Below are 12,696 nucleotides of genomic sequence, written 5' to 3'. Positions count from 1 at the left end.
AGCTTACGCTCTAATGTCCCCTCCCCCACAGTCCCATCAGTCTCTGTACCAGAGGAGCTTACACTCTAATGTCCCCTCCCCCACAGTCACATCAGTCTCTGTACCAGAAGAGCTTACGCTCTAATGTCCCCTCCCCCGCAGTCCCATCAGTCTCTGTACAGAGGGGCTTACACTCTAATGTCCCCTCCCCCACAGTCACATCAGTCTCTGTACCAGAGGAGCTTGCACTCTAATGTCCCCTCCCCCACAGTCACATCAGTCTCTGTACCAGAGGAGCTTACCCTCTAATATCCCCTCCCCCACAGTCCCACACTATTATGATACATTTATATAGCTCTGACATATACCGCAGCGCTGTACAGAGATCACTGAGCCATTTAATTTTCAGGGGGTTATAATCTCTGATATCCACCAAACTCTGAAATTCCAGATTTGAGAGCCCTGACCCGTTCTCATTCCATCTGGGAATATCTGGATTACTGTTCCTCTAAATACATTGATGCATTCTTGAAATTCTGTCACCTTTTCAGGTTCTAAAAATCCCGTGTTCATCACAAACTGGGGACCGGCTTCTTTCACCCAAGGTGAACTTGAGGAGAGAGAGAAGAACTGGCAAGAAAAGAAGAACACCAGCGCGGACTAGAGCGTCCGTCCAAACGTGGACCACCAGATAGGACCGCGGCCCCAAAATCAGCTTGCAACAGCGGGAGAGTTTGTGCGTGCGTTATTTGAAATATTATTTTTTATTTTGTATTCCCAAGTTGTGTCTACTTCAAAAAGGGAGATAACAAAACACCGGTGAGCTACTGTAATCCGAAGAACTTCTAGACTTTTCAAAAACGAGAAAGAACTTCCAACAAAAACAAGAAGAACCTGCTGGATAAACATCTAACAACCCAAAAGGATGATCCTACGGATGGCGAGTCGTGTCCAGGACAGAACAGATGTCCATACTAAACCCTTTAACGATTATATGTCCTAGAATAGGCCGGGGAATCCGTTTCATTTTTGGCGTTGCAATTTTGGGACATGTTCATACTTTCCTATGTTCATTTTTTTATTTGAAACTGGAACGTGAGATAGAAATATTTGTGAAATGAGTCTCATGTGACAATAGGAGTAGAGGTATGTTGTTGGACCCATTCAGAGTGTTGGGTATGTCTCAACAACTGTTACATAAAAAGTCATTTGCAAAAATTAAACATTTGTAAAGTTTTTTCTTTCCTTTTTCTGTAAGTAGAGAGAATAAAACCCACCAATGGCTTGCGTGGTGTAGGCATCTCTGTCACATGAGCCACTGATGGGGTTTTTTCTCTCCTCTGACGAGTTCCATTCACCATCCTCTGCCATGCAAGCCATGGATGGGATTTTTCTTTCTACTTACAAGTTCCATTCACTATCCTCTGCCATGCGAGTCATCGATGGGTTTTTGTTTACACTTAGGAGCTCTTTTTAGTATCCTCTGCCATGCAAGCCATTGATAGATTTTTTTTCTCTCCACTTACGAGGCCTATTCACCATCCTGTGCCATGCAAGCCATGGAGGGGTTTTTTCTTTCTACTTACGAGTTCCATTTACCAAATTCTGCCATGCAAGCCATTGATGTTTTTTTCTCTCCACTGACGAGTTCTATCCACCATCCTCTGCCATGCGAGCCATTGATATTTTTTTTCTCTCCACTTACGAGTTCCATGCACCATCCTCTGCCATCCAAGCAATTAATGGGTTTTTCCTTTCCACTTATGAGTCCCATTTACAGTCTCCTGCCATGTAAACCATCGATGGTTTTTTCTTTCCACTTACAAGTTCCTTTTACTATCCTTTGCCATGCGAGCCATTGATAGTTTTTTTTTTTCTCTCCATTTATGAATTCCATTCACCATCCTCTGCCATGCAAGCCATCCATGGGTTTTTTTTCTCTCTACTTACAAGTTCCATCCACCATCCTCTCCCATGCAAGCCTTTGATGTTTTTTTTCTCTACACTTATGAGTTCCATTTACCATCCTCTGCCTTTCAAGCCATCAATGGTTTTTTTTCTTTCCACTTTCGAGTTCCATTCACCATCCTCTGCCATGCAATCAATGGGTTTTCCTTTTCTTTCCACTTACTATTTCCATTCAACATCCTCTGCCATGCAAGCCATTGACAAAGCAGGTCCCGCCGGGAACCAGCGTGCACCCCATGAGCACGCATAAATAACTCCGTCATGCAGGTCCAGTCCTGGCTGCTGGGGCAACAACTGCTCAGGGGGTAGGTTCTGAACCATTCCCCTCACTACACATGAGACCCATCAACCCTGCCGGTACCTCTCTCCCACTGTCTGGCTGAAATGTCATATTACCATTTCACCCCTTGTGTGCATCAAAGCCGTGTTCTTCTGCATTCCATTACCACCATGCACCCCTTTAAGTAACTTCAGACCAGGCATGACAAAGCTTTAAACCTTTTACATGAGTAATGTAAGATAACTGTTCAGCATAAAGTGCAGTCTTTTCCTAACATTCCTAGTCCCTAACTACAGGGCTGTGGCTGCCCAACACACCTGAACAGGAAAGAGTCCATTCTTGGCCGAGTCCATGGTTGGTGTCTTCAGGGATGATTGAAAGCCCCAGCAATTTCCCCACATGAGGAAGGTTCCAGGACACAGGTTTGTAGCAGTATTACTGGCATCAGGACAGAAGCACTCTCCCACACCTTGCTAGCTGTCTGTGTCATTGCTAGCCATGCAGCAGGCTGTGTGTTGTGGGACCACAGGGCTCAGCAGCCCCAGACATATTGGCAGATCCCTCATGGCAGGCATCCGCAGTGATGGCAGATAACAGAGAAGGTAGCCGAAGCTGAGCAGAGCCCCTCCGGGCAGATAGTGTGCTGGAGGATGCGGTTACATGGGTAGCTGTCAGCCTGTCTTCTCCCATATGGCTGGACTAGTCTGGGCACAACTTGTCCACATCTACACAAGGTTCTCCAGTCTTTTACTTTGACAGATACAAGATGTCTACATCAACGTGAGGTTCTCCAGTCTTTTACATTCACAGATACAACGTGTCCACATCTACACAAGGTTCTCCAGTCTTTTACATTCACACATACAACGTGTCCACATCTACACAAGGTTCTCCAGTCTTTTACATTCACAGATACAACATGTCCACATCTACACAAGGTTTTCCAGTCTTTTACATTCACAGATACAACGTGTCCACATCAACGTGAGGTTCTCCAGTCTTTTACATTCACAGATACAACGTGTTCACATCTACACAATGTTCTCCAGTCTTCTACATTCACAGATACAATGTGTTTACTTCTACACAAGCTTCTTCAGTCTTTTACATTGACAGATACAACGTGTCCACATCTACACAAGGTTCTCCAGTCTTTTACATTCACAGATACAACGTGTCCACATCTACACAAGGTTCTCTAGTCTTCTACATTCACAGATACAACGTGTCCACATCTACACAATGTTCTCCAGTCTTCTGCATTCACAGATACAACGTGTCCACATCTACACAATGTTCTCCAGTCTTCTACATTCACAGATACAACGTGTCCACATCTACACAAGGTTCTCCAGTCTTTTACATTGACAGATACAACGTGTCCACATCTACACAAGGTTCTCCAGTCTTCTACATTCACAGATACAACGTGTCCACATCTACACAAGGTTCTCCAGTCTTTTACATTCACAGATACAACGTGTCCACATCTACACAAGGTTCTCCAGTCTTTTACATTCACAGATACAACGTGTCCACATCTACACAAGGTTCTCCAGTCTTCTACATTCACAGATACAACGTGTCCACATCTACACAAGGTTCTCCAGTCTTCTACATTCACAGATACAACGTGTCAACATCTACACAAGGTTCTCCAGTCTTTTACATTCACAGATACAACGTGTCCACATCTACACAAGGTTCTCCAGTCTTTTACATTCACAGATACAACGTGTCCACATCTACACAAGGTTCTCCAGTCTTTGCATCTTTTGGAGATGTGGACACGTATCTGTCAATGGAAATCTGTGAAAGTCATGTTGTGCGCTCTTATGCCTTGTATAGCGTTTTACTCTTCTATTGTCTGTACTTTACCAAAATCTTGCGACCTCCAGATTGTATCACCATGAATATGTTCTGGACGGAGACATCATCATTGGAGGAATTGTCGATGTCCATTGCCTTATGGCTAATTGGAAGATCCATGAGATCTCGATCACCACCAACATGTTCTGTTGGCAGTACGTACAATGCAGCAATGTCACATCTGACCAAATTAAAGGTTATAAAATATACGGGGCGATAATTGGATTGTATTGCCCCTTTACATCCAGAATATCAGATTACTGAAGAAAGATTTCTACCCGAACATTATCCGTGACCTCACTCTGCATATCACAATCACTCACTATACTGAATACATTCATAATTCATAGGAATGACTCCTGTGCTGTAAACCATACAAGTGTCGTCCCGGGACGTTCCGCTGTGACACTTCCACACAACTACCACTTGGGTGCAAACCCGCTGAACAAAGGAACAAATCCTGAAGGCTGCACTCCAAATAAAGTCACTCACAAGTAAAAGGCAACAAAATACAACAACCAAACGCCGTGATGAGGAAAGTCAAAGCGCTTTGTGCTGCTTTACCACCAACTAATGACATTGTTAAGGGTTAGAATGAGAAACTTCCTTCTCCTTGTGAGATTCTCAAGGCAGATATAACCCTTGTGCCAGTACCAGAGACACCACGGAGAGCCTGTATTGTACACTGCCGTATATACTGGAGTATAGGAGCACTCCCACCACTGTCCTGTACACTGCCGTATATACTGGACTATAGGAGCACTCCCACCACTGTCCTGTACACTGCTGTATATACTGGACTATAGGAGCACTCCCACCACTGTTCTGTGCACTGCCATATATACTGGACTAAAGGAGCACTCCCACCACTGTCCTGTAGAATGCTGTATATACTGGAGTATTGGAGCACTCCCACCACTGTATTGTACACTGCCGTATATGCTGGAGTATTGGAGCACTCCCACCACTGTCCTGTATGACGCCGTATATACTGTAGTATATGAGCACTCCCACCACTGTCCTGTACGAAGCCGTATATACTCTAGTATAGGAGCACTCCCACCACTGTCCTTTACACTGCCGTATATACTGTAGTATAGGAGCACTTCCACCACTGTCTTGTATATACTGGAGTATAGGAGCACTCCCGCCACTGTCTTGTACACTGCCATATATATTGGAGAATAGGAGCACTCCCACCACTATCTTATATACTACCATATATTTTGGAGTATAGGAGCACTCCTGCCACTGTCTTGTACACTACCATATATATATTGGAGTATAGGAGCACGCTCTCCACTGTCTTGTACACTGCCATATATATTGGAGAATAGGAGCACTCCCACCGCTATCTTATACACTACCATATATATAGTATAGGAGCACTCCCACCAATCTGTTGTACACTACCATATACATTGGAGTATAGGAGCACTTCCACCACTGTTTTGTACACTACCATATATACTGGAGTATAGGAACACACCCACAAAGGTCTTGTACACTACCGTATATATTGAAGTATAGGAGCACTCCCACCACTCTCTTGTACACTACCATATATATTGGAGTATAGGAGCACCCCAACCACTGTCTTGTACACTGCCGTATATACTGTAGTATAGGAGCACTCCCATCACTGTCCTTTACACTGCCCTGTATACTGGAGTATAGCAGCACTCCCACCACTGTCTTGTACACTGCCGTATATACTGGACTATAGGAGCACTCCTACCACTATACTGTACACTGCTGTATAAACTGGAGTATAGTAGCACTCCCCCCACTGTCCTTTACACTGCCCTATTTACTGGACTATAGGAGCACTCTCACCATGGTACGCTATACTGCCGTATATACTGGGATATAGGAGCACTCCCAATACTGTACTGTATGCTGCCAGATTTAGTAGACTACGGGAGCAATCCCACCACTGTACAGTACCCTGCCATATATATTGGACTATAGGAGCATTCCCACCACTGTACATTACACACCCGTGTATATAGTGGCGTATAGGAGCACTCCCACCACTATCCTATACACTGCCCTATATACTGGACTATAGAAGCACTCCCCCCCCACTGCACTTTACACTGCCGTATATACTGGACTATAGCATTCGGTTTGTTTGCAGGCTGTTTGGCAAGTTGAGCTGGGAATTTTTCTCTTTTGTTGTTTGACATGCATAGCCCTTCCATGTACTCCTTGATTTTAAGGCCAGTTATAGCTTGGGGCAGTGGCCATTATTTGTACTGTTGAATTGTTGGTGAGGGCGCTCTGGACACCTTAGCTGCCATTGTGCTGCATGCTGGGTGTCCAGTGCACTCCTGTACCTATACTTTGTAGGCTCTGAAAATTTGCAGAGTTAGGCTGGCCATACACTATACAATTTTCTGTCCAATTTCCTTTAGATTTACCTTCAACTATGTACTGTAAGGGCCTGCCTAATTGGATATAATTGATAGTGTTGTTCAGGTTTGACCTCATATTATATGGTTTTTGGTAAATCTAAAACAAAATTCTCAAAAAAATAGTATAATGTATGGCCAGCTTTGGGAACTACAGAATATCGGGGTGCCATGATGAGGCTCTGTAGCTTACACATGTATTTGCAAATCTGTGCTAACTAAACCCACGTTTACTGTTCGACATGTTAAATTGGTTTGTTCGAAGGCTGTTTGGCAAGTTGAGCCGGGAATTTTTCTCTTCTGTTGCTTGACATGCGTCGCATTTCCATGTGCTCTTTGCTGTGAAGGCCAGTTATAGACTGGGGCAGGGGCCATTTTTTGTAATCTCAAACCATGCAGAGCTTATTACGAATATCCATATAAAAGAACATCAGGATAGCAGCGACCATAACATGATTTCATTTATTGTTAGCTGTACACATCAAGCACATATGGGAAAAATAAAAACGCTCAATTTTAAGAGAGCTAATTTTCCAAGGCTGAGAGCTGCTCTCCAAGACTTACACTGGGAGGGAATATTGGCATCAATGAACACAACACAGAAATGGGAGTTCTTATATAAACCTGTATGTGAACACTCTGCAAAGTATATTCCCATGGGCAACACGTTTGAAAGGCTAAAAACCAAACCTATGTGGCTTACGGCCAAAGTTAAAAAAGCTATAAATAATAAGAAAAGAGCTTTCATTAAATATAAAAATGAAGGAACGCCATCATCGTTTACACATTACAAAGAATATAACAGAATAAATAAAAAGGAAGTCAAGGCCACAACAATTGAAAAAGAACAACAGATTGCAAAAGTTAGCAGAACCAACCCCAAAAATTCTTCAAATATATATTACAAAATAATCTAGAGGGGGTGACTGGGGCCAAAGAGAAGGCAAATTTATTAAATCCCTTCTTCAGCTCTGTGTATACAAAGGAGCATGGGGGGGCTCTTGTCCATAATGGGCGTGGTACTGACACAGCTCCAGATGATCCACATTGGCTCACAACTGATATGATCCAAAAATACTTAGATAGAATAAAGGTGAATAAAGCCCCTGGACCGGATGGCATACACCCACTCTTTAATGACTGACATAGTACCACTGGATTGCCGTAAGACCAATGTGGTGCCTATATTTAAAAATATTTTTAAAATATATAAATAAATTTAAACAAATGTATAGTTGGGAAGATACTGGAGAGTTTAATAACAGACCACATAGATGAGTTCTTGCTGGAAAAAAATGTTTTAAGCAACAGACAGCATGGATTCATGAAAGACAGAAGTTGTCTAACTAATCTGATTTCTTTTTATGAGGAGGTGAGCAAGACCTTGGACAGAGGGGTGGCGGTGGACGTGGTATACTTGGACAGAGGGGTGGCAGTGGATGTGGTATACTTGGACAGAGGGGTGGTGGTGTCGGACAGATTGTTATTTTTATTACAGCAGCAGCAATTATAGCTACAAATGCCAGCGAGTTATAATGAGGACCAACAATGGGGCAGTTTTTCACAGTCAAACTTTAGAGTCTATGATGTGTCCAGGACTCCAGCACGGGATTTGTTGTACATCGAAGATCCCGGTTAGGTTTGTTCCATCTTCTCTATAAACTGGGTTTATCTCCTGAAAATGAACACACGTGTTATTTGTTAAAGTCTCTTGTAACAGAACAGGGTACAAATAGATCTGGTAATCTGGATGGAGGCGTTTGTTTTTTTAATACTGCGCCATTTCTTTTCTGTATTGGCCTAAAGGTGCCTGCCATCCTCTGCTTGTCAATAGTACAATATTGTTCACCTAACGAGGGGCGTTCAAGTCAAACCGGGACTTTTGAGTTTATATAATAAAAGAACAAATTTAATGATGGGGAAACTGCAGTCATTTTTTTAAATACTCCCCTGCTACATTTACCCATTTATCCCAGCGTGTAACTAATGCCTTGACAGCTTCAGCATAGAAAGATTTGTCAGCCTGACCCATCCTAGGACAGCCGGCTTCATTCCCCATCATTATGTTCACCGTTCACACAGAAAGATTCGTCTCTTGCGCAATTTCAAGATCGATGATCCAAGACCAGGCGTTCCACGTGCTGCATGTTCGCGGGAATGACTGCTGTGGGCTGAGAAGCACCAAGCCCGGGATCCTCACTGATAAACAGTACAAATACCCCCCAATGTCAGGACATGACTGGTGACAGTAGGTTAAAAAAAAATAATCATTTTATTAATTTTTTTTCTTATTTTATTAAATTTTTTTCATGATTTTTTTTTAACATACAGTTAGCAGAGCAATACAGTGTTACCATACCTCTTCACAGAGGAGAAACACCACAAGGACAGTCTATAGAGTGAATATTCACTGTGATAGTTAATGTCAGGCTATCACAGTGATCATGTGATCAGAATCTGGTTCTCCCGGGTCCCCCGTGCCTTGTGACATCATCATGCGCTGTGATTGACCAATGCAATGTACAGCTATTCATTATATATAAAAAAAAGTGTAGTGTAAAAAGTGACAGCAGACAGTCTTTGACAAGTCCTTTATTAAAAACAAAAATCAGCAAAATGTCCCCCGAAGTAGATCGAATGTTAATCATGATGCCCACCGCCACAGCCAACCAAAAAAAAAACCCCGCTCCGCTCTCAACGCTGGCTACTGGACGTCTGACAGCTGCAACCCTGATGACAGTTCCTAAATACTGGCATGATGTCACAAGGGGGCGGGGTCACACCTGCCCCCTTGTGACGTCATCATGCACGGTGATTGACCAAAGCATGGCACCTGACTTGTGGTCAGGTGCATTGCTTTGGCCAATCACAATGCTTTGTCAGGGTGCAGTGCATTGTGGGGCGTGGCAGGCGAACACACGAATGTTCCACTTGGACACACAGCCTATCCCTACTTGTCACCATCAGAGCCTAATACCTTTCTGGTAGAAATGATGGCCAGGGGTTAGGAGGCACAAGGTTTTCTCAGTGATGTACCCCTTGGGAGTGGTGCCCCAGGGGTGGCAAGAAGACACTTTAGATATTTGCACACCATTGAGTTTTCATTGGCACTTGGTCACATGACTTTATGCTTTTCTTACACATGTCTCTCTTGCATATATCTGTGGCTCTCTGCCCCCTGCTGTGTTCTTCGCCCCCCCCATGCTTTCTGCCCCCTCTGCTCTCCTTCCCAGTGCTCTGCAGCCCCTCGGTGCTCTTAGCCCCCCCGTTCTCTCCACCCTTCATGCTCTACACTCCCCCCCTTTGCACCTGCAACTCTGCCAGGTTCCCCCCTTCCCTCTCCCGCTTGCTGCTGTGGCGGGGAATCTGTCAGGTTGGAGAGCGGCGAAGAGTCTGGTAAACGTGTCATTTACTGGCCCCTTCCTTTTCCGAATGCAGTCAGTGATTGGTACCGACCACCGACTCTGTACAGAGCTATTCCTGTTCATTCATTCTATGCAGCTGAGGCTGCAGAGATAGAGGACCGTGTCCTCAATCTCCTTTCTCGGTCCCAAAGGTGGAACATCAGGGGTCTATTTCACCAAAGCCCCCCAACGGAGCTCCTAAAAAATTGTAATAAATAATTTTTTAAAAATGTAATAACAAAAATAAACAAATGTAAAAAATGGTAATAAATAAATACATAGACAAATAAATAAAATAACCAGAGTCACAAAGGTCGCACTTGCGACCAGGCCTTGGCGTACCGCCACCAGGCTTGGAGGGAAGGGCCCCGACTGAGGATCAGGGGGGCCCTTCAAGGTTGCTTTGGCCCTGAAGCTTCTAGTTACGCCACTGAAATGACATGACTTTGGCAACATGACAGTCAAACACAATTGCATCGAATATTGAGGGATTTTCTTTAGATATAATGTTCATAGTGTAAATATTCTTTCACAAACTCCCCCTATAGAAGTATGGGATTGTTTAGGCAAATGTAAAACACAAACTTGTATGTAGTCTTTATTATATAATATCTAAAATATATACAAGTGATTTATAACATTCAACAATGGTGAAGCGCTATGCTTAACATAATTATAAAGTGCAATACGTAATGAATAAATAAAAATAATAATAAATGCACACTATAGTAATGTGTGCAAAATGAATGTGCCATAAAAATACCAGATTATATTCCCATACTCAAAAATAAATCATATATTCTATATACACAATATGAAATAAACATGATATACACAAGTGCAATATAAATAAATAATCATCACAGTGATATAGTGTTGTAAACCCACACTTGTGGTGTTGTGCAAACACTAATTGTACCTGATATGCCAAACAGCTAACCAGACCGATTATGTGAAATAATACAGTGATGTGGCACTCAATCTATTCACACAAAGTGACAGGTGCTCACAATGTATAAAAATATATATTCAAAAATTCAGTCCACAATAAAGTGCAAACAATAATAAATGTGCAAGTATGCAAATTAAGTGCTTCACTTCTCCACTCCACGCATGATGTGTGCTCAGGTGACACTCTAGTGTATCTATACTTAAGTGGTAGAGTGCCTCCTCACCTCCTTAACTCGACCCCTAGGGGCCACAGCTCATTTAGGTTATTGGAAGTTCCACCTGGCTCCACATAGACTCCACTGACAGAACTGGTACTCCTCTATATATACAGTCAGGTCCATAAATATTGGGACATCGACACAATTCTAACATTTTTGGCTCTATACACCACCACAATGGATTTGAAATGAAACGAACAAGATGTGCTTTAACTGCAGACTGTCAGCTTTAATTTGAGGGTATTTACATCCAAATCGGGTGAACGGTGTAGGAATGACAACAGTTTGCATATGTGCCTCCCACTTGTTAAGGGACCAAAAGTAATGGGACAGAATAATAATCATCAAACTTTCACTTTTTAATACTTGGTTGCAAATCCTTTGCAGTCAATGACAGCCTGAAGTGTGGAACGCATAGACATCACCAGACGCTGGGTGTCATCCCTGGTGATGCTCTGCCAGGCCTCTACTGCAACTGTCTTCAGTTCCTGCTTGTTCTTGGGGCATTTTCCCTTCAGTTTTGTCTTCAGCAAGTGAAATGCTCAATCGGATTCAGGTCAGGTGATGGACTTGGCCATTGCAGAACATTCCACTTCTTTGGTGTCTTTTGCAGTCTGCTTTGGGTCATTGTCCATCTGCACTGTGAAGCGTCCAATGAGTTGTGAAGCATTTGGCTGAATATGAGCCGATAATATTCCCGAAACACTTCACAATTCATCCGGCTGCTTCTGTCAGCAGTCACATCATCAATAAATACAAGAGAACCAGTTCCATTGGCAGCCATACATGCCCACGCCATGACACTACCACCACCATGCTTCACTGATGAGGTGGTATGCGACGGATCATGAGCAGTTCCTTCTCCATACTCTTCTCTTCCCATCACTCTGGTACAAGTTGATGTCGGTCTCATCTGTCCATAGGATGTTGTTCCAGAACTGTGAAGGCTTTTTTACATGTCGTTTGGCAAACTCTAATCTGGCCTTCCTGTTTTTGAGGCTCACCAATGGTTTCCATCTTGTGGTGAACCCTCTGTATTCACTCTGGTGAAGTCTTCTCTTGATTGGTGACTTTGACACACATACACCTCCCTCCTGGAGAGTGTTCTTGATCCGGCCAACTGTTGTGAAGGGTGTTTTCTTCACCAGGGAAAGAATTCTTCGGTCATCCACCACAGTTGTTTTCCGTGGTCTTCCGGGTCTTTTGGTGTTGCTGAGCTCACCAGTGCGTTCCTTCTTTTTAAGAATGTTCCAAACAGTTGTTTTGGCCACGCCTAATGTTTTTGCTATCTCTCTGATGGGTTTCTTTTGTTTTTTCAGCCTAATGATGGCTTCACTGATAGTGACAGCTCTTTGGATCTCATTTTGAGAGTTGACAGCAACAGATTCCAAATGCAAATAGCACACTTGAAATGAACTCTGGACCTTTTATCTGCTCATTGTAATTGGGATAATGAGGGAATAACACACATCTGGCCATGGAACAGCTGAGAAGCCAATTGTCCCATTACTTTTGGTCCCTTAACAAGTGGGAGGCACATATGCAAACTGTTGTAATTCCTACACCGTTCACCTGATTTGGATGTAAATACCCTAAAGCTGACAGTCTGCAGT

The 12,696-nt window shown here is 43.2% G+C and overlaps 1 protein-coding gene across 1 annotated transcript in view; it reads left to right on the top strand.

The window, feature by feature from the left end:
• The window catches only part of LOC149438148 (switch-associated protein 70-like), a 103,083-nt gene extending 101,881 nt beyond the window's left edge, over positions 1 to 1,202 (top strand). Inside the window, exon 12 of the mRNA XM_089660197.1 lies at positions 531 to 1,202. Within this exon, the coding sequence (XP_089516323.1) occupies positions 531 to 643 (113 nt within the window). The 3' untranslated portion in view covers positions 644 to 1,202. The remainder of the gene's footprint in view (positions 1 to 530) is intronic.
• Positions 1,203 to 12,696: the final 11,494 nt, after the last annotated feature.

The sequence above is a fragment of the Staurois parvus genome, unplaced genomic scaffold (assembly GCF_062004578.1).
Source record: "Staurois parvus isolate SC_StPar_1 unplaced genomic scaffold, SC_StPar_1.0 ptg001212l, whole genome shotgun sequence".
In the NCBI taxonomy this organism is placed as follows: domain Eukaryota; kingdom Metazoa; phylum Chordata; class Amphibia; order Anura; family Ranidae; genus Staurois; species Staurois parvus.
The sequence above is the reverse complement of the archived record's forward strand: the minus strand, read 5'-3'. Positions and strand labels throughout refer to the sequence as shown.